Source organism: Onychomys torridus, chromosome 12, assembly GCF_903995425.1.
Source record: "Onychomys torridus chromosome 12, mOncTor1.1, whole genome shotgun sequence".
Classification (NCBI taxonomy): Eukaryota; Metazoa; Chordata; class Mammalia; order Rodentia; family Cricetidae; genus Onychomys; species Onychomys torridus.
This window is the reverse complement of record NC_050454.1, coordinates 37,363,658-37,386,183: the sequence shown is the minus strand read 5'-3', so window position 1 is coordinate 37,386,183 and position 22,526 is coordinate 37,363,658. Positions and strand designations below refer to the sequence as shown.

Genomic DNA, 22,526 nt, shown 5'->3' with positions numbered 1-22,526 from the left:
TGAACAACAGGAAGAGAGGGCTTTCAGAACACTGATAAACTGGTGGCAGCTCATGATAAAAATATTACTGTAACAGGAAGGAAGCCATTTCCAATAAGAAACACGAACTGATAGAAATCTACATGTGCTAAAAAAAAAAAAAATGGGTTTTGGAGGGCATAAAGAAATCCAAGGCCTTTAATTTAATCTCTGTTAATCTCATACAGATTAACAGTTTTAAAGTGTTAAATAGTAGTAGAGGCTTGTAAGGAAAACACCAGTCGGGACTTCACCATTTACTCTTTTGCCCTACAGCAACTGTTCTTAAGTGTTTTCAGCCTTTTATTTACCTCCACCTTAAAAAAAAAAGGATTTATTTTATGTGTATGGTTGTGTACCTTGCATGTATGGAAGTGTACGATGTGCATACCTGTTGCCGGTGGAGGTCAGAAGAAGGTACGGACCCTCTGTAACTGGACTTACAGACAGTTGTGAACTACCGTGTGGGTGCTGGGGACAGATCCTGAATGTTCTAGAAGAGCAGTAAGCATTGTGAACCGCTCAGACGTCTCTCTGGCCCCTAGCCCCACGTTTTATATTAAGTTTAAACTCATATTTGTCTGAAGATATAATTACAAATTTTTTTGTGTTTCTTTGCGTATTTTTCTTTCTCTCGTATTTGAAGGCTCTCCACAGTGCATACAAAGGCACTCAACACTGACTGATAAGACACTCTGGAGGGAGCTAGAGGATGAAAAAAAAAGCTCATCACTTTTTGGTGGGGACGCCCAAGAGTAAAGCAGTTGTCTCCTGGAACTATTTTTCTGCCCAAAAGAACCCACGAGCCTCCTGCCAGTGGAGTCCAGGTTCCCCTGAGAAAGGGGGACAGGAGCTGGGTTAGAGTCCACAGTTCTGGACAACTTTTACAAAGTCCCCTATTTCTGATCTCTGCCTCTGAAGTTGTTTCCTTTCCCTTTTCAGTGAATATCATTGTCTGTATTCATTGTACATAGTGATGGGCGTCAAAAGCTGTTGACAAGCCAAGCACGGTGGCCACATTCACTTCTCTCTCTCTCTCTCTCTCTCTCTCTCTCTCTCTCTCTCTCTCTCTCTCTCTCTCTCTCTCTCTCTCCCCTTTCATTCCCCCCTTCTCTCCTTTCATGTCCTGTATATGAGAGAAAACATGAAACACTGTCTCTGAGACCAACCGATTTCACAACCGTGATGCTCTCCGCTTGCCGCCATTGTCCTAACTACGTCCTCCTTGTGGCTGCAAACTCCATTCTGTGTACACATCTCCTTAATCTGTTCACGTGTTCACAGACACCTAGGCTGGCTGGGTAAGGTGGCTATTTTGAATCCCTCAACACAGATGTGCAAGTCACTCTCTGGAGTTTGTTCTGTCACAGGAGTAAAATACGTTACCCGCTCTAAGTGTGTTTCAGTTTAGTCTCTTCTTACATCTATTTCGTTGTTTGTGCACTTTTTCCCGCGTGAGTGAGGTTACATCATGTAGTTCTTTGGCTTTCTTAGTTCTTTTTTTTTTTTTTTTAAAGGATTTATTTATTTATTATGTATACAGCACTTTGTCTGCATGCATGCCTGCAGGCCAGAAGAGGGCGCCAGATCTCATTACAGAGGGTTGTGAGCCACCATGTGGTGGCTGGGAATTCAACTCAGGTCCTCTGGAAGACCCGCCAGGACTCTTAACTGCTCAGCCATCTCTCCAGCCCCAAGCTTTCATAGTTCTATATGGTCACATTTAAGTACTCTTTCATTTCTTCCTTTGTGTTCTTCGGATGTGGCTATTTCACTTAACTCATTTTTAAACTTCTGTACCTGCTTGGGGTAGCTACTATGTATTACTTTCCAAAGGACTGTGTCTCTGCTACATATGACCTCTTGGTTTTACTGAATAGTTCCATTTGAATTATTTTAATAGATTATGTGATACTTTATTGACATGCTATAACAGATATGTTACATATAGCTCTATCTTATTTGATATTATGTGTTCTAAATTCACAGTTTAAAGTTCCCCAGTTCAGTTAGGTTAACATGTCTATATTTTATATTTTTATTTACTACCTTAGTTCTCTGTGCTTTTAGATAGCACCTATGAGTTCCCTCTAAATGGTAATTAGCGTTGTGATGATTTATGCTGGAAATAATTTAATTGCATACAAAAATAGAGACTTTGAAATGGTAAAAATGTTTTCTTTCTTTTCTTGCTAAAGATTCAAAGACACCCTGTGGGCGCACAGAAACTATACCACTGGACACCCCCAATTTAATGAGTGTCTTTCAACATTTCTGCCAGACCGTTTATTAATCAGAAGTCAAACTAAACTTGTTTATTCTCTGAAGATGAAGGCACCCATTTTCTCATGACATCAGCTCCAGGATGGGACCTATGGGAATTCTGACAAGAGCCTTGCTTCAACCATGCAATGTTCTTGCAACTGTAGTCCATGGCAAGGGCGGAAAGAAGTTCCTGGCGATTGTGAGAGACGTGGAACATGGTGGAGCCTCGTGATGAGACACGAACAGCAGTAAAACTGTGTCTGTCGCGCTGAGAATGGTTCCCTCGGGGAAGTCTCTCCAGAGAAGCGTGGTTTAGGAAGCACAGGCTTCAGAGGCTCTCACACTTTCTTTTATTCTGCCCCCTTCCCCTAAATATTTTTCATGTCTCTGTCTCCCTCTTCCTCCTTCCTCCTCAATTTTCTGTGTTTTTCCCTCCCCTGTACCTCCCTCTCCAAAATCAAGAATCACATTTCTTGAGCAAAGCTGCCCCACCTACTGGTTCTTTCAAGAATATCATGTTTATGCACAGTTAAGACCCTGCAGACACTGCACATGTCAATGACAATCATTGCTACCTAGCTTTCAGGACCAAGAAAACCTCGTCAAGTAATGTACTACAACTGCTTTTAAAATATTAATTCCAAACTGATCAAACATGTTGACACAGAGCCTATACTACAATATCACCTTCTCTTTCCTCCACAAACAGCCGCTGTAAAGGTTTCACCCTATTGCAGTCACGCCTCACATGGCCTTTCAACTTCTCCCTCCCTATTCCATTTAGATGAGCTGTTTCTTGGCTTCGTCTCCTGGGATGTCCTCCCTGTCCATCTCTCCGGCCTGGCTCAGCCGGTGCCTTCCTTTCCTACAACACTGTTCTCACGTCCTTGTTCATCTGCTTCCCCTTTCTCAGTTATCACCTTTGTAGAAACAAGAGGTATATTTATGCTTCTAAATTGAACTTCCCTCATAAGCTGTACATTCCCATCTCTAAATGCTCGCAAGGGTAGCTTGCAGGCATTTAAAGCTCCTCAAAAAGCTCCCCTCAATTTTGTCAACGGCACCTAACACATTCCAGCTATCAATTGCTCTTTAACAAACCTCACATTTAATGACATGCCACAGCAACCACTTGATCCCGCACAAAGATTCTGTGAATCAGTGGTAATTCTGGGATCTCAGGGTAAACTTGTCTCTAGTCACAGGTCAAGGGTCAGCTGAGAAGACTGCTTTTGGCTGTAATAAGGGAGATGGCATATGTCCGGTTCCTTATTAAAGTGAGGGAAAGTAGGTCCTTGTTCAGTGCTTCCTGTATTTTAATTATTTACTTTATCTGCCCTGGTGTTTTGCCTGCATGTATGTCTGTGGGAAGACACCAGATTCCCTGGAACTGGGGTTACAGACAGTTGTGAACTGCCATGTGGGTCCTGGAAATTGAATTGGGTTTCTGGAAGAGCAGCTAGTGCTCTTAACTAGCTAGACCATCTCTCTATCACTGAAACGTGTTATTTTTAAGAACCCTTTCGTGATGAGTAGGGTAAAAGAGGAACTGTACTTTATAGAATAAAGACTACATGGAACACAGGCTGCTAGGCTGTACTGTGGGAGACACTACAATTAAAATATTTCAAAGAATATTTACAGAACCTATTGTCTTTAAAAAAGTTAAGGTACAACTTAACTTCAAGAATTTGGTACATTGGGTTGCATTCATACATTATACTTGTTGTTAGGAGGTTGTAGCTACCAGATGGGACAGATCATGAAAAGGCCTTTCCTGCCTTACCCAGTTGAAAATGGAAGTGACCTTAGTCACACCTGAACATGGAAGAATAACCATGAAGACTAATTTACAAGTGTGTTAACTTACTACTAAAGTGAACTTCAGTTCGAGGCCTCACCAAGTTAATTTCATAAGCAAATCACCCATGACAGGACAGTGTAGCAACTGTTTTCCTCTGGTCAGCTTTGTGGTAACCTTGTTGAGAATATGGTGGGTTAGATCATGCCAAGTTTCATGTTAAAGCGTGTTTCTGAAATGTGAAAGAGACAAGAGACTGCAGGTGAGGGACACTTTGAAAGACCAGCTGAATGAGTTTGACTTGTAGACTTGAGCCAGGAACTCTGATGGGAAGGTGGAATGCAGTTTGGTTACCTTGTGCTGCTGGCACACCTCAGTGTGGGCTTGGGTTAAAACCACTGGTAGAAACTGGTTTGTGAGGTTGTCTATCGTGACTGGGATTTGGGAACGCAGGGGATTAGTCAAGCATTTGGAAGCACCTAAGCCTCACTAATTTAAAGGTTCTTATTATGAAATAAGAGCTTAATAGGTGCACTTCTTTGGGAGGAACTAAATTTTAGAATGTGGGCTTTCAAACACATAGCTGATATTTGTGACAGGATCACAATTTCTTTTTCTTTTTAAAGATTTTATTTATTTATTATGTATACAATGTTCTGCCTCATGCATGCTTGTAGGCCAGAAGAGGGCACCAGCTCTCATTACAGATGGTTGTGAGCCACCGTGTGGTTGCTGGGAATTGAACTCAGGACCTCTGGAAGAACAGCCAGTGCTCTTAACCGCTGAGCCATCTCTCCAGCTCCAGGATCACAATTTCTAAATGGGCTTTTCTAGACAGACCTTTGCTTGCATCTCTGCTTTCACAGATTAGGATTCATCATACAATGTTAAGTTTGAGGTCATAATATTCTGCAAAAACCTAGAACACAAAGGATGAACAAGGCACTCATGAGTCATGTAAATAAAACCCCATGTTACATACCTTGTTTTTAACGAAATTTACACTGGATGACTACCATGATGAGAGTGATAATAAAAATAAGAAATGTGTTGAACAAGTAGATGAGACTACTTGTTGATGAGGGCAGGATTCTTAGAGATTTGAACTAGGCACAGGAATGATGAACAAGCACACGAGAGAGTCCAAGCACAGAGAGAAATTTCCAGAAGGTCCAAGGTGGCATAACTGCCAAGATGCTCAGAAAATAGTCTAAAGGCAAAGTGTATAAAAGAAGCACAGAAGAGAACAATGGACTGCTTTCAATGTCCAGTGAGTTTAGGATTTTCTGTAGGACTTGCTTTGAATACTCAGTATGGGAGTGCCAATGGGATCTAAATAAACAACTCTAAAGAACCCAGAGTGCTTGGAGGCAAGCAGGCTACTGGGGACCAATTCCCTTCCCCTTGAATGTGGAACAAGTGACAATTCATAACTTGAGAGGTTAGAGCAGAAAACCCATCGCTGCTTCCATCTTGTTCCATGGAGTACATGTTCTGAGCCAATGGCAGGCATCATGACCCACTGTCTCAATATGGAGGGAACTTTGAGTTGTCCTGGCAAGCTCACACATTGCATTGCTCAACTTCCAGGTGAGCTGTGTCTTGTTAAATCCTAACAAAGACACATGAAAAGGTGCATCCTATAGAAATACAGTCTCTGGCTGTTCTGGGCATGCCCAACAGCTGACCTCTGCTGTTTGGCTCCTGAAGGGTCATACAATGTAGACTTGGTCCTTTCTGCAGGGATTTCAAGGTGGTAGAAATTTGAAGTGATCTCACCTAATGTGAGGTACTTAAGTCACTGGGCACAGCCCTGGAAAGGGAAAGGGCTCATTTCTCAGAAGCTGGTTTTCATGAGAATGAGTTATTATAAAAGATATGCACTGCACACACTGGGCCTCTACTGTAGATGAACACTTCCCTCCCCTCTTCTCTGTTATGCTGTAATCCAGCCAAAAAGACCCTCAGGAGAAGTGAAACTAACGGAGCTGTCTGGTCCTCGATTTTTAGCAGCCCTTTGTGAAATACCCAGCCTTTGCTATTTCATCACGGTAACAGAAATCAGAATAATGTAAGCATGCACAGCACCGTGGTGGGGTAGAGTCAGATACTTGTCCCTGTGTGTTTATAGCTCTCCTGATGCGCCCTCTGTAAGACAACAGGAGTTAGGTATTTATACTACGTGGGTGTGTATAAACCTAGAATAACATCAGTGAAATTGTGAAAGAGCCATTCACTTTGAACAAGAGAATGATCTTCAAGTTTACAGTTGTTACTGGTCTTCCAGATATGTGCCATGGTGGTTACTGAAGAATTTGAAACAGATGCTTAGGATTTTAAAATTTCAATGTTGTCTTGTACCTACCACCTGCCAGCCTTAAATACAACTAAATCAGCCTGAGATCTGTGGGATTCCCACCCCCCTCCCTCCCAGTTCTGGGAATCAAACCCAGGGCTTTATGCATGCTAAACAGGCTCTACCATTGAACCATATGCTCAGCTTGACATTTTTAGTTCTTAAAAGGTAACCAGACCAGTGTATTCAAATACCTGTTCTTATGTTTTTCTTCTAATTCATCTATACTGAAATATTACACACAGATACAAGAAAATTCTATGATGTTGTAATGCTGAGCTCAATGAATTTTGATAAATGTATAGCGTCTAATAACCATCGTCACCTCGGTTACAGCACGGAAAACACCATCAGCTGCCCAGCTGCAGCCTGTGGCAACCCTGACCTGCTTTCCTGAGTAAAGTCTTCCTGGTCTAGTGTTCCTGGGTGACATTCGGCAGCACGTTCTTTTTGTGTCTGGCGTCTTTCTGTTGCCATGGTGCTTCTGATGCCGGGTACACTGCTGCATTTTCAGTAGGTACTCATCTCTTGTTGCTAAGTGTGTTTCACTGCATGTGTTAAGTCACTAACTGTTTATCTACTTACCTACTAATTTGCCATCTGAGTTGTTTTTGTCTATTCTTACTAAAATTGCTAAGAAAATGAAATGCAAAACTTATATTTCTCTTGGATAAAACATCTAGTAATAAAGAACTATGGTTTTAGCACTGAGAAATATAGGTATTCCTAAGTCATTCCAATAAAATAAAGAATACAAATCTTTACTTGTCTTATTTCAAAATAAAATTTATTAGCTGGGTCTGTATAAGACATGAGGAAGAATCTGTAGATTTTTCTCACCCTAAAAGAGCCAAACACCATCACATACACACAACATATTCCAGGATAATATTTATATATGTATGAGACATTGTTCCTTACAAATTCAATATATTTTGAATCAAATAAAACACTGCAGTCTTATTCTTATTTAGACAGATAAACCATGCACTAAGAAATCTGCCGTGACTTTTAAGAGAAAAGATAAAAGTCGAGGAATCTCTTATTTGAAAAGTAGGACAATTTCAATTGGTCCATTTTTTTAAAAGTATAAAATACCCACATGTTAGACTAGCTTCATTCATTTTAATTAAAGAAGGAAAATGTTTTGCATTTGTTCTTAGTCTAAACTCCCATACCTAAATGTGTAAAATATAAAACTTTAAGTATCAGAATCCAGGAATTTTCTTTTGCTTTCAAGAATACACAGAATCCCAATGCCAGCAAGTTATGATTTCACAAAAAAAACTCAACACTTAGATGTTTCTTATTTAAATAATAATGCCATTTACAGTCACAAACTATAGGTCATCATTGAATTATAATGCAGGAACTGACTTAAGAAAATTTCAAGTGCTCCTAAATACTTATCTGTATAAAAAAATGAGTATTTTTATAATATTCTGGTCTATAGAGAAAGACACATGAAAATTACATCAAGGAAACTTCAAAAATGACAGGAAAACATGTCCCTTCAAAACACATTCTTTTTGGTTTTTTCAGACAGGGTTTCTCTGTGTAGCCCTAGCAGCTGTTCTGGAACTCGCTCTGTAGACCAGGCTGGCCTCGAACTCACAGAGATCCACCTGCCTCTGTACCACCAGGCTTCAAATTGCATTCTAAAGTTACCAAGAGGGCCAACCTGACTGAACTAATGAAGCTAAAATGTATCCCCTGATAAATTTCTGTGGCAAAAAAAACTAAAACTTCCATCAACATGAAGAGCTTCCTGGAACATATTATAGTACTTAAATTCCCTTATCTTAAGACCTGGAAACACAATGTCAAATTAACTGGTCATAGAAAATGATTCTAAAAGTACAAATGGGTTTCACATCCAATGAATCTGGCAGTTTTCCATCACCATCCACCTCACCCCACAGCTGGAAAAGATCCAAAACCACCCACCACAGAAGTGCTGCCCAGAGTGCAGAAGGCTGGGACAGTAAGGCACAGAGGACTGCCTGCCACACAGTGGCAGCAGCATAGGAAGACCACACCTGTGTCCACCAGGCCCTGGAACAACGGTCTGCTGCATCAGTGTACCCAGTCCTTCGGATGGCGCAAGACTTCCAGAATTTCAGCCTCCTTGGAATTCTCTGGGGGCGAATGCATGTACTCCCATCTACACACATCCAAAACAAACCAAGAAAATGCAAACAAAATAACAATAAATGACATAATAAATGACATACATAACTAATGAAGTATGAAATCCTAGAAGTAAAAAGAATGCATTGTACCTTCATCTCACTGTGGTTACCCTGCCCTGCACCCACTTGTTAAAAATAGATAGACAGACAGGCAGACAGACAGATAGTCAGGCAGACAGACAGACAGACAGATAGATAGACAGATAAGAAAGGAGGGAAGGAAGGGGGAAAATCTGCTACTTAAAGATTAAATTTCTTAGTAAGTCTTAGGTATATCTGGGCTAATATTAAGATCTTAATGTCAAAATATACTTTGAATATAAACTAAGGTTCATAAGGTATAGAACCTTGGATGACACATAGGTAGATATTAGCTTAATTTTACACATGTATCTTTTCAGAAACCAGGCTGTGAGCAACGTCAACCTCAAACCCTCAAGCACCACTTCCTGCTCCCTGTGCTCTCTCCAGGTCCTCATACACAAAGCTATGATAGTCATCCTATCACTTCTTATAGAATCCAATTGATGTGCCTTATCCACACATGATTTTCTTATAAAATCAGCAAAAGGAAAATAGATGAAGCTGTAGGTAAGACACTGTTCAGGGTTAACGTGCAGATTCTGTAGGGCACAGGAATTGGGGCTGGGGGGATGGTTACTATGATGAACTGTCTCCTTACCGGGCTGTTAGAGGTAAAGACATCAAGATGCTTTCGATCCTGGATCCTGGAGTAAAGAGGCCAAACTTGGTGCCTCGATCATACACCAGATTAAATTCTACGTACCTGTCATAAAGATATCAAATAACAATAAGGATGTGAGTCTTTTTGGTTTTGTCTATTTTTTCTTATTCACATGTCCCGAGCCAGCCCCTGGGACCCTCCTTGCAGCAGCGACCCCAAGTGCAGAGTCTGAGCTGTGGCCACGCAAGCCATGGCCAGACAAACTTTCAGAAAGCGTCTGCCGCTCTCTGACATGTATTGGTTGAAAGGAGGGCCACCAAAACTGTAACCAAGGGTGGCATTCTGCTTCCAGAAAAGTCTCAAGGAAAACTGTTGCAAGCGACCATAGTGACTGTGGGATCAGGTACGAAAGGAAAGGGTGGAGAGATTCAACCGGTCGGTGTCAAAGTTGGAGACCAAGTTCTCCCAGAAGACGGAGGCACCAAAGCCGTTCTAGATGACAAGGATTATTTCTTATTTAGAGATGGTGACATTCTTGGGAAGTATGTGGACTGCAATCACTGTTGAAACGGTGTCACATGAAGCTGCCCATTCCGCTGACGGTCTGAACCACACATCATGCAGGTAATTCCCATGCCTCCCTTTATAATAAACTGATGATGCCTAAACTAACAACAGCCACTGTCTCTGGAGTTTCATTTCGCTGTACTGTAATAAACATTTCCAAATAAAGTAATGTAAATGAAAACAACAACAAACCAGTAAGGGTGTGCTGACTGAAGCCTTCCAGAAATACCTAAGGAACACTGGGAGGGGGCTTCTCTCCAGACCCCTCATCAGCTGGGAGCCAGGACACAGAAGCAGCTCACACCAGGGAGCCGTCTCCTCTGGAAAGCATCAAGAAAAGGGTATTCTACCCGATGAACAATGGGATACAGAGTGTGCTCAGCACAGAGCATCACAAATCAGGAAGGTTATGCTCCCCATGAATACACAGTACTAACAGAAACTGGGACCAGCCATGCACAACAATGAAGAAAGAAACAGCTTTCTTTCCTGGGTAACACAGCCCAGGTCCTCACTGCAGCCCAAGGCATTTCAGAAAGAGGGCTGCATCTCACTGTACCTCACAGTACTACACGAGGAGCGCTGAACGTCCATAGGTAAGGACCAGGTACCACGAAGCAAGGAGCCATCTGTTAACAGCCACTAACGGCCCCGACCCCGCTCCTTTCCAAGCAGTTCACAGCATCCCGAGACGGGACCGCTCATCCTCCTCTATTTACAGCCATCGCTATGAAGGCCACTGCTCTGCAGTTCACTGCTTAGCTTTAGCTCTTCTTTTCTTTATGAAAACATCTTTGGTACCAACTAAAGTTAGGCTCACTGTACTGTCCAATTTTTCTACTCACTGCTAGGAAAACAGATTTAAAATCCACCTAGCCTAAGCATCTGCTTCTGCCTTAAACATCACAGTATTAAAAGTTGCTGTAAAGTTAACTGTGATTTCTACTGTCCTAAAGAATTCAGAAGGAGGGCTGGAGAGATGGCTCAGCTGTGAAGAGCACTGACTATTCTTCCAGAGGACTCGGATTCAATTCCCAGCACCCACATGGCAGCTAACAACTGTCTCTGAGTCCAAGATCTGACACCCTCACATATACATGCAGGCAAAATACCAATACAAATGAAATAAAAGTGAATAAATTATTTGTTTTTAAAAAGAACTCAGATGTATGAGTTTCTACAAAGCCCCATTTCAGTCATTTCTCAGCTCACTTGGGAACTACTCTCAGTCCAAACTTCCCTCAGACATTCTTTTTTTTTTTGGTTTTGGTTTTGGTTTTTCGAGACAGGGTTTCTCTGTGTAGCTTTGTGCCTGTCCTGGAACTCACCTGTAGTCCAGGCTGGCCTTGAACTCATGAAGATCCACCTGGCTCTGCCTCCCGAGTGCTGGGATTAAAGGCGTGCGCCTGGCCAGACATTCTTATTTAGTGCGTAGGTTGCTGCCATTAAGCCCAACAACAGCAAAAGCCAAAACAACGAAACAAACAAACCAAAATCACCTCTAGAATCCTTAGTACTTCACTTTTGGAAAGACAAGCTTTGTGTGGGAGTTTGTCCGAGAACCCGTAACAATTTCAGCAGCTCTATCTACAGATTCTGTCTCCATCGTCTTTATCACTAACTGGCTTCCATGCACTAATGACTATTTTATTCCTTCTTCTGCCTGTCTCGACAGATTAAGCAATTAAAAACAAAAACAAAACCTCACCCCTGAATCTGCGGGAAAGGATTTCCCTTTCAGCAACCTTGACATTGCCTTTCTCCAGCGTGTTCTACAACACGTTTGAAGACCTATCCCTGGGACTGTTATACAGGAATGAATTCTCAAGATGCACTGTGTAGCCAGCCTGCCTCTGTGCTGTTTCGGAGTCGGATGCCTCCTTGCTCAACATCTGCCTTGACGCTCATAGCTTTCACTTGGACCTGACCTTTCTGGTGCTTCCTATGCATCTAACTGCTGATGTTCCTATAATCCACAGGCTGCAAAGAACCTCTCCAATCTCTCAAATGCCTCTATTCTATCCTGCTGTCCTCCCTTTCTCAAAAAGAATAAAAGAAAAGTTAGTTCAGATTTTTAGCTCCTATTTTCCTATGGAAAGATGACTAGGAGACCAGAGTTCAAGGGCTAAGAGGACAGCAGTAACCAAGACAACCAACTAGATGAGATGCTCAAATAAGAGAGTGGATAAAATCAAAACAACAAAGTCAAAAGGAAATCCGACGACTCCGGAAAGGGACAGTCTTTTTAGGGGTGGGGGAGGGAAGAAGTCTGCAAAGGATACAGATAACAAGTTATGAATACAGAGTGAGAACTGAAGCCAGTACGAGCACTAGGCATCTTTACAATGATGCAGGTGTTATCTTAAGCCCCAGCGTCCACTGCTCTCTCCCAACCCCAAGATAAGGGTGACAGCTTTTATTTGAAGATTAGTGACATACTAAACCATGAGGAATTAATCTAGCACTTCACACATTATCTAACTCAAAAGAGAGCAGATAGGCAATGATACACACAGAGCAGAGAACTCCCAGAACGACCTGCCATCAAACAAAAAAGAAAACATATTCTCCTTTTGTGTAATAGTAAATGGTAAAAGCTTCACCTAAGGAGGACCCCTAAAACTTTCAAGCTTTGCATACTGAATATGTCCAGTAATAAAGCACAGCTTTAATTAGCAATGTCCTCCCTACTGAACTATGAGCCACTTTTCACCACATCTATGCTATACCTGCCTACTCTGTAGTCAGGCCCATACCTAACCTTGGGGGGACCCAAGATAAATCTAAAGGACAGAATGGAAAGGATATAATTGACAGTTGTGTATGTGTGTGGTGATGTTGGGGTGGGTGTGCGTGCGCATGAGGGTGTGTGTGCGTGTGTGACTAAAACAAACAAACCCAGAAAGTTAAATACAAGCATTTCTCTTTAAACTTATAATACACACCAAGTTCAATACAAGGTCAGTGGCTGGCGTATGTAAGTATGGGCGAAAAGCACACACAGGACAGTTCAGTGTCATATCTGGGATGCTGTCAGACTGCTGTGTCATCTTGGGCAAAGGAATTAACTTGCTAAGAACACCTTATGATTAGTGAACTGATGATGCCATGTATACCACAGGTTTCCTGGGAAAACCAGACACAAAACACCTTATACAGGGGCTATGCACAGTAAGAGGTCCAAAAGAAGTAAAGGTTATCACTAAGAATGAATAATTTGTATTAAAATCACTTTCATAAAATATTTAAGATGAATTTTTTTAAAGTGTGACTATAAATTTGTAAGCAGAGAAAAAAAATTAAATGATACTTTCATTTTAGCAGAAGGACAGAAACTGTCACTAGGAAATTAAGAGAATTAAATTCCACAAGTACTTACCTTATATGGCACATGTGCCTACCATGAGTGTGTGTGTGTGTGTGTGTGTGTGTGTGTGTGTGTGTGTGTGTGAATTAAGTAAACCTTGTGATGTTGATTATTTATACAATGCTAGTAAATGCATTTTCAATATTCACCTACTTAAGAACAAAATTAACAGTGTGGATTAATATGACGAATTATAAAGTATTTGACCAAAGCAATCCAATAGCCACTATTCTCAGGGCCGCCCCACTTCTGTAATTGTCCAAACAGTTCATGTTCATCCTTGGGTCACTCACCGTCCTCTCCTCAGCTGCTGCCACAGCTTATCCTGAGGGGTGAAAGTGTCCTCACAGTGCTTTTTCACAATGGGAACGTAAGAGGGAACCACAGCTTCAGCACACGTCTTAACGAAGCGGAATGCTTCCTCCTTGGACGGAGAGTTGAGATCATCAAAAAAGATGCCTCCGATGCCCCTCCGCTCCCCGCGATGCACTATATGGAAGTAGTCATCACACCTACAACATGCAGCAGAGTTAAATCATGGACCAAAAAGGTAAGACGAGATATACATGGAAATAGGTACAGGCCCTTAGGTTCAAAGCACTCTCCCTGACTCACACCAGCAATATCTTCTATACTATGAAACTACGGCCAGATTTTCTGAGGATATTACCAGTGGGGAACATGCATATACTCTCAAGTGCGGAGCAACCAGGCAACTCAAAACAAGCCAGTCTAAGGATAAGGCACACTAAGAACTTCAGCGAATAAACTAAGAGTACAGCACGGCTCCCTACTTCCTACAACAGGTGATACCACCCACTGGGGCACTGTTGCTTTTGCAGGAGGCAGAGGGTGAGGGTCCCCTAACACTGACAGCAGTTGGTGCGAGCCTGAGCTCTTACGTGTCACAGAGTCTTCATTCACCAAAAGCAGGATGCCGCAAACAACTTTAGGTCTCTAAAGCATGTACAGCTGGGTTCGGGGGAGGCTGGCAGAAGGAAATGCTTACAGAACGTCTTCATCTGTGTTAAAGGCTACCCTTAGGAGCCAGCACAAGAAGCCATCAGCCTACTCGGGATGCCATTGTCCTCTGTCTAACCAAACAAGTCTCCTAAGACACCACTTACTAATGCTAACCGTGTAGAATAAATAGCCCTTAACTTGGAGAGAGCTCTTTCGATGGTCATTAGATAAATATAAGGCCCACAAAAGATTACCGAAAATATTATCTCAACAGCTTACCATTTTTTAAATTTGGGGTAGATATCTGGCCCGTGCTGATCACAAGCTTCCTTCAGAGTGCGATGAAAATGGACAGCATCCTCTTGGTTCAAGTATGTTGGCGTGAGGTCACATCCACCCCCAAACCACCAGTGCGTGTCACCTGCCAAAGCAAGGGTGCTGAATCAATGTTACCGGGAGACTCGAGCACACCAGGGGTAGTATCAGCAACTTAATTTATTGACAGGAAATAGGTCACAGCCAAGGAACATTGAACCAAATTTGGTTCTGACAGCTGGTAAAGCTGAGGCTGGCAAGATGTAAAGACAGGAAGAAAATGAGATAGGACATTAGTGAGAGAGAAGCAGCTGGCAGGGAAATGGGAGAGAATGGTGAGTAATAGCAGTCCCTACAGCTGGTCCCAGCTGTGCATCTCAACGTTGGCTTAACTTTAGGATCACACAGCTCAAATATCTCAGCTAGATCGCTAGTTGAAAAAGCAACGTCTACCTCAGACACATGAAGTTAATAAAAACAATGCACGAGAGTCTGATGATCCCACTCTTAGGAGTCACCCCAAAGCCACTGGCACATTCCATTTGCCCCATAAAGGGAGAAAGCACACGCTAAGGGAGCAATCTGCCATGTAAGGACAACTGTTTCATGTACTTGCTCTTATCCATAAGTTGCCAATACCAGTTACCAGCTATTATGTGTGTGTGTGTGAGTATAAAATGTGTGTGTGCAGTGCATGGGTGCATATGCATCCATGTACACTTGTGTAGAGGCCAGCAGCTGACATCAGATGTCCTCCTTAATCACTTTACTATCCATTGTATTTGTTTTGAGTCATGGTCTCTCACTGAACCTGGAACTTACCAGTTAGCTACACAGACTGGCTCCAGATGTCCTCCAGCCTAGACTCCAGTTCCCGGCTTTTTAAATAAGTGTGGGGAATCCCAACTTAGGTCCTCATGCGCTGTACACAGAGTACATATATTTGTGTGTGCCCTAATGGCAAGTTCTCAGTTTCAGAAATAAGGAATGGATATTGTGTTGGGATTCAAGTTTTGGTTCACAAAATCATTCTGTATAGAGGAAACACTGGAGGAGAGAATCAGTGTCATCCTTACGTTTCAGGTCCTCTACACCCTGCCAAGACTAAGCCTCTGCAATACTACTAAAAAGCATAGTAATTTTGTCCTACTTTTTTGTTTGTTTGGTTGGTTTTTTGAGACAGGGTTTCTCTGTGTAGTTTTGGTGCCTGTCCTGGATCTCGTTCTATAGAGCAGGCTGGCCTTGATCTCAGAGATCCGCCTGGCTCTGCCTCCCCAGTGCTAGGATTAAAGGCGTGCACCACCACCACCTGGCTTCATTTCTTACTTTTTGGTAGGGTACCTCTCGAGAGGCTTACCATCAGCTTCTTCAACTTCAAAGTATCTGTAGTTGAAATGCATAGTGGGTGCATAAGGATTCTTGGGGTGAATCACAGAGCTTATACCCATAGCAGTAAATGGCAATTTACCTGGAAAGTGAAATAACATAGTGAGATACGTTCAATTTCCTGGTTTGACACAAATTACTCTCCTGTGATTTCTGAATCCATTATCATAAGCCGCTCTGTAACTTGTCCCTGAAGACATAATTTTCACAGTGAAAGCATGTGAACATGCTTACTGGGCATATGCATCCAACGGCTGTCCCAGAAGAGCTACTACTTTTACGTAAAACTGGCGGGAAAACAGTTGGAAGGAAGGGAGAGGGAACCCGACTTCTTACCATCTTTCCTCTTCAGGACTTTTCCTCTGCCTCTCATCTGACTTGCTGCTTCCTCAGAAAGACTCCCATGAACGACAGAAATGCTCACCCCAGCCTTTTCAAACACACGCCCATCCTGAAGCACACAGGTGATGCCACCGCCTCCTGTCCACAGGAACAGAAAAGCACAGAGCAGGGGGCCGTCAAATGGGAAACAACTCTTCCCATGAACGCAGCAGCATGAGGCATTCGCTTCCTGCCTTAGCCCCAAAACCATCTATAGCATATATTTTAATGTGCAGTAAACTGGATGATTAGCTTAGCTCTCCGTCATAAACTGTTCATACCAGGCAAACATTGAACCTAGACACAAACCACTGAAGTGACTGCTTCTGCTGTGTTCTCACACCATTGCCTAATCAATCACAAAGAACTCTGTCTTCAAACATCACTAAAAGGAATCCATTTGTTATTCATAAAATAGAAAGCTAATGTCACAGGCAGGAGTGGGTACATTTAAACAGTGTTCTACTTGCACTGAATACAAGAACTCCATATTGCTTCACGTTTTCTTCCCTCAACCTGCTGTTACCTTTAACTTTTATATGCAATTTTTAAATGTAGCTATTCAAACTCTTAAGGGATTCAGAATCTTTTTTTTTTTTTTCTTTTTTGTTTTGGTTTTTTGAGACAGGGTTTCTCTGTGTAGCTTTGTGCCTTTCCTGGAACTCGCTTTGGAGACCAGGCTGGCCTCGAACTCACAGAGATCTGCCTGCCTCTGCCTCCCAGTGCTGGGATTAAAGGTGTGCACCACCACTGCCTGGCGGGGATTCAGAATCTTAAATTGAGTAAAACATATATAACTATTTAGGTATATGAGTTTAATGGGATTTTTTTTTCAAGACAATAGGGTCACCCAAAACCATTGCTTCTCAAAAATTAATGTCTGCTTTGCTTTACTTCTAAGAGCTGGTGAAAGAGTGTGTTTGTGTCAAGGCATGATCCAACACAACCCTTGAACATTCCAAATGAGAACAACTCAAGAGAAGCAAGACAACATATCCAAGAGCTCACAGTTGGGAATAATAAGTGATTTTTATTTCAAGTGCTGAGCATGTTTCTGACATTCTAAACACTCTACATATATTCATAACTTACGAAACACGGGAAGAAAACAGTAACTTCCAAAGGTTACAGAGCTAGCTAGATAGTATGTGAGACTGTGTCCTGGGTTAGGGGCCTTTACTTGAAAACATTACAAGATGGAAAACTGGATCAGGCCGAATGTCATTTAACACTGATGTGATAGCATCACAGCTCAAAATGTGTTGACAATATGGTGTTATATTTCCAGTTGGGAAAAGGTCAGCAATCCTCAAGTTTAAGATCTTGATGGGAGGGGAGAATATTTAGGGAACATGGCCGCCAATACATGACTCAACAAGAATGTCAGGTATTTTAGGACTCTAAGGAAATGTTTTCCTTCAAGAATTTTTTTTTTTTTTTTTTTTTTTTTTTGAGACAAGGTTTCTCTGTGTAGTTTTGGTGCCTGTCCTGGATCTCCCTCTGTGGACCAGGCTGGCCTCAAACTCACAGAGATCCGCCTGGCTCTGCCTCCCGAATGCTGGGATTAAAGGAGTGAGCCACCACCGCCCGGCCTGATTCTCTCTTCTTTACACCATCTTACCCACTGCTTCAGTGCTGGGATTAAAGGCTCCTTCAAGAAATCTTATGTATTTAATTTGGTAAGAGCTACTGAAACACCAACCAAATATTTCTTCTGCAACCCTCCCCCCCCCAAAAAAAGTAGGGAGATTCTTGACACAAGGAGTTTAGTAGACACTCAGGGTGAAGGATCAGTGTTCCTTCTGCCTCTATAGGGCAAGGGGCAAATGCACCCTAACCAGCAGATGAAATGTAGTATAGGAAAAAAATCTGTTTAGTAGCACACTTTGAACATGCAAGCTCCTTTTTGTTGCCTGCAAATGTTCCCTAATAAACCTATAGAAAGTGCAATTATACATTGGCAATATTTTGAAGTGGCCTGTCCTACATTAATTGGCACATCTGAGTCCACATCTGCAAGCAGAGAACACACGGCTCTCTCAATGTCTTTTTTTGGGGGGGTGGGGGGGGTTAGAGAAAGAGTTTCTCTGTGTAGCTTTGCGCCTTTCCTGGAACTCGCTTGGTAGACCAGGCTGGCCTCGAACTCACAGAGATCCGCCTGCCTCTGCCTCCCGAGTGCTGGGATTAAAGGTGTGTGCCACCACCGCCCTGCTCAATGTCTTTTTTAAGGGTGTCCCAGCTGGAGCAGGCCCTCTGGATAAGTGAAACAATTGAACAGCTTGAACTGTTTGGGAGGCACCCAGGCTATGGGACCAGGACGTATCCTTAGTGCATGAGCTGGCTGTTTGGTACCTTGGGCTTACACAGGGACACTTTGCTCAGCCTGGAAGGAGGGGACTGGACCTGCCTGTACTGAATCTGCCAGGTTTAAATGAATCCCCAGGGGAGTCTTGGCCCTGGAGGAGATGGGAATGGAGGGGAGGGGATGAGGGTAAGGTGGGGGGGGGGGCGGGAGGGGGAAGGACAGGGGAACCCATGGCAGAAGTGTTAAATTAAAACACAAATACAATAATAATAATTTTTTAAAAAGGTGTCCCCTCTAATAGATCATCCCCAGTGGGTATTGCCTACTTTAACCTAACCCCAATTCTAAACTGCAACTGGTGCCCACTCCATCCCACGGTAGGTGACAGGAGGGCCCTCTGCTCACCTTCCTTCCTCTCCCATCGGTCCACAGAGAAGTCGGCGACCCCGTCTACTTGTGCCAGCGCCCTACACACCTGGGCCTGGGTCTCCATGATCATCAGTTCCATCTTGGTCTTCATGTCCTCGGGCCTCCTCCGCAGCTCACGCAGGTCGGTCACTGGCGAGGTCATGAAGGCGCTGCAGCGGCGAGCCAGCTCGTCGTCGTCCTCCTCCCTGCGGCCAGGCGAGGGGCTTCGCGCCCCCGAGCTCTTGGGCACCATCTCTGCCCGCTGCACGTGCCCGAAGGCGGCAGCTGCCAGCCCCGCCAGCCCCGCCAGCGCCGCGGCCAGCCCGGTCCCCAGCCAGGACCCGCCTCCAGCCGAGGGGCTGTGGCCCAGCCCGCGGCGAGCCTGGGTACCAGCGGTGCCAGGCAGCCTGCAGACGCGAGCAGACGCACCGCGCGGGGACCAAGCGCGCAGCCGTCCATAGTCGCCCTGCACCGCGCGCCAGCAGGGGCCCGCGCCTAGCCGGCCCAGCCTCAAGGCCATGTCCCGCCGGGACTGGACAGCGCCGGTCCTGCAGACCCGCCGGAGTCCCCGGGGGATCCTGAGATCGAGACTCGCCGCAACTGGAACCCGGAGCCTGGAAGAGCCGCTGCGGGTGTGGGCCACAGGCCGACAGGCAGCAGGCGGGAGTGGAGGATGCTGGGAACTGTAGTCCTGTCGTATCGCCACCTGCACCCGCCCGACTGCTCCAGGACTGGAAGATAAGACTCTGCCCCGCCCACTGAGGTGGGTCCTACGTGAAGATCTGTGGAAGTGCTAGGACTGATAAGCGGGGCCGTTTACCCTCTGCATAAGCGACACAGTTGTGTAGCTTGATCTGCTTAAGGGGCCCCCTGGCAGCAGGATCAGGATCCATCCTTGGTGCATGAGCTGGCTTTTTAGAGCCCACTACCTATGTTGGGACATTTTGCACAGCCTTAATGCAGGGGGAGGGGCTTGGACCTGCATCTGGACTGAATGTACCAGGCTCTGTGAAGCCTTAGCTTATAGGAGGAGGGAATGGGGGATCAGTTAGGGGCGGAAGGCTGAGGGGCAGGAGGAGGGAAAAGAGGGAGATCTGTGGTTAGTATGTAAAAGTGAATTTTAAAAATCTGAATTTAAAAAAAGAAAGAAAGAAAGAAGAAAGAAAAAGAGGTGCCGTTTAGTCACGTACACTACCTTCCATTACCCTGCTCACTCACCCAAAGGTGGGACCGGAAGGCTGAGGACAAACGGGCAGACACAGAGACACCTCTGTCTTAAAATAACGAACAGTGATTGCAGACTAGTCCTGGCTACAGGTCGGGGGGGGGGGGTGCCCTTTCGTCCTTTTTGGGTAAGCGCTAAGCTTACCCAAAGAGCTCTGGAAAGACTGTAAGTAAATAGTGGGCTCCTTAGTAAATCCTAGGGAAAACATGCACACCTCAGTTTACTCTCCTGGATCTCTCTTCTCTCCACAGCCCTAAGCTTTGAAAATTTGAGGGTCTCAGGAGCTCGCAGATTGAATAGTCAGCGGCTTGTGCCAAGCTAGATGGTGCCTAGACACAGATGTTAACGTCAACATGTTTTATAATATCGGAAGGGCTCATTTGCCCTTTTACTATCCGGGGTGATTTTAATTCCTACTAGCAAAAAAACAATCTAAGCCAATGGTTATTTCCCCACAAGCTTTCCTTTCTGGCTAGAGCAGTAATAGACACTCGGTAGGCGTGGTTCAAACTCGTCTGTTCACTCCGCTGCTTCTCATGCAAACGGCCTGGCACCGCATGCTTCCTGGTGCTGCCTGGAACCACAGGCTCCCTGGCAGCTAAGAGAATGGCAGACCGATGACCTCACAAGAGGCAATGAGACTTTCAGAGAAGAAAAACCCTTAACTTTCAGCTGTAGTGTGTGTGCCCTGCCTGAAGACCAGCTTGGAAGAGCAGCAAAGATAAGAATTATCTCTTGGAAGGTTGTTGGCCACCTGTGAAGGCCTGTGACGGGTCTGGCGGGGCCCGCTGATGATAAATGAACCTCATTAATAAAAAGCACTCTCTTTACTGATTTCTCTGTAAGAAACTCCTCCATGTATGCTCCCCATTCTGCCAATGCAAAGCTAATTAAAAAAAAAAAAAAAAATTAAGCCAAATGAGACTTGGCCAGCAAAATAAATTGGTCCTGAACAAATTGTGTACTGGTTTCCTGCCTTCCCTATCCTTAGTCTTTCTGTTTGGATGTCTCTTTCCTCCCCTCCTCTGGCTTCCAGCACAGTCCTCACATTCAATTTTAATGTTCAGTACTTAATGGAGTCCTTAAATAGCCTGATTTGTATCAGGAAAAAAAAATCATCTTTTTAGCCAGGCATAGTGGTGCTCGCCTTTAATTCCAGCCCTTGGGATATAGAGGCAGGTGGATCTCTGTGAGTTTGAAACCAGCCTTGTGTACATAGTGAGACCTTATCTTTAAACACACACACACACACACACACACACACACACACACACACACAAAATCATCTTCCTGGGGGCTCAAATTACTCCCAAATCCTATTTGTTGGTCTATGACACAGAAATAAAATATCCACTCTATAAGCAATTTCATGTATCAGGAACTAGTGGAGGCAAATTAAGTTGTCAACAAACGCTATGCAGAAGGGGTCTTCATCTGCATCTGAATTTGGTGCTCTACAGTGCAATATGATTTTATTTTCTGTATGACCCCACTAGCCAGGAAATTCTGATTAGCCTGATGCAGATACAGACTTACAACTGTCAGTCTCCAAACTCCACATGCTTCTCAGAATCTTTATGAGTTTGATCCTTCCTCAGCTAAAAAGAACTAATTTCATGAGTGTATTATTTTCTCTGTTTAGGGAGAGTTTGAGGAAACCACTTCATTCCTCTGGTAGCTCACCTGCCTTCTAGAAATACACACACATATATATACCCACACATGCACTCACAAATAGGCACATGCACACGTATACACATGCACACACATATGCATATGCACACCTTGCACATGCACATACACAGTTTCCAAGCATCTTCCCTAAATTATACTATGTTTACCAATTCTCTGTGATATCCAAACATGAGTCATGTCTTATCAAACTCACTCTGTTCCATTGCTTTCAAGCAGATACAGAAACACAGGCCAATTAGTAACAAGGTATTGCTAAACATGCCCTTGGCATGCTTCCTACCAACTTAGGAATTCTCATGGGGTTGTGAGGAAAACGAAATTAACAAAGAAGTAATGGTTTTGAGATTTTAATATTTTGCCCTAGGATTTACATTTTGAATTTTTCATCTTCATACAAACTTTATTTTAATCTTAAAAGATCAGTGAGGAATTGCCTTAAGTCAGTATATCTGTTATGCCAACACAAGTGATGCTGAAGCAGGAGGATTACTGTAAGTTGGAGACTAGCCTGGGCTACAACAACCCTATATATTAAGTATGCAGTGCAATTCAGTGTGGTTGACTTGCTCTTTCTTTAAAGTAATTTTAATTGGCTGT

At 43.6% G+C, this 22,526-nt stretch overlaps 1 protein-coding gene and 1 pseudogene across 2 annotated transcripts; one reads left to right on the top strand and one right to left on the bottom strand.

The window, feature by feature from the left end:
• Positions 1–4,849: 4,849 nt before the first annotated feature.
• Positions 4,850–19,694, bottom strand: Cpox (coproporphyrinogen oxidase). Of its 2 annotated transcripts, none has more exons than XM_036203821.1 (7): positions 19,007–19,694; positions 16,252–16,395; positions 15,887–15,997; positions 14,494–14,635; positions 13,545–13,763; positions 9,315–9,419; positions 4,850–5,003 (listed from the first exon to the last, which is right to left on the bottom strand). In XM_036203821.1, exons 1-7 carry the CDS (start codon positions 19,527–19,529, stop codon positions 4,952–4,954), a joined length of 1,296 nt encoding a protein of 431 aa, XP_036059714.1. In that variant the 5' UTR covers positions 19,530–19,694; the 3' UTR covers positions 4,850–4,951. The 2 variants fall into 2 exon arrangements, with proteins under 2 accessions (XP_036059714.1, XP_036059713.1); XM_036203820.1 differs by lacking the exon at positions 4,850–5,003 and adding an exon at positions 8,027–8,604 and having other exon boundaries at positions 19,007–19,693.
• On the top strand, positions 9,568–9,885 carry LOC118594052 (annotated as a pseudogene).
• Positions 19,695–22,526: the final 2,832 nt, after the last annotated feature.

Excerpts from the sequence above, each read along its gene's own strand:
- Cpox (XM_036203820.1), bottom strand. The coding sequence starts at position 19,529 with ATGGCCTTGAGGCTGGGCCGGCTAGGCGCGGGCCCCTGCTGGCGCGCG. Across the intron at positions 14,636-15,886 it reads TGAAGTTGAAGAAGCTGATG|GTGACACGCACTGGTGGTTT; the intron begins GTAAGCCTCTCG and ends TTGCTTTGGCAG. Across the intron at positions 9,420-13,544 it reads CAGCAGCTGAGGAGAGGACG|GTACGTAGAATTTAATCTGG; the intron begins GTGAGTGACCCA and ends TCTTTATGACAG.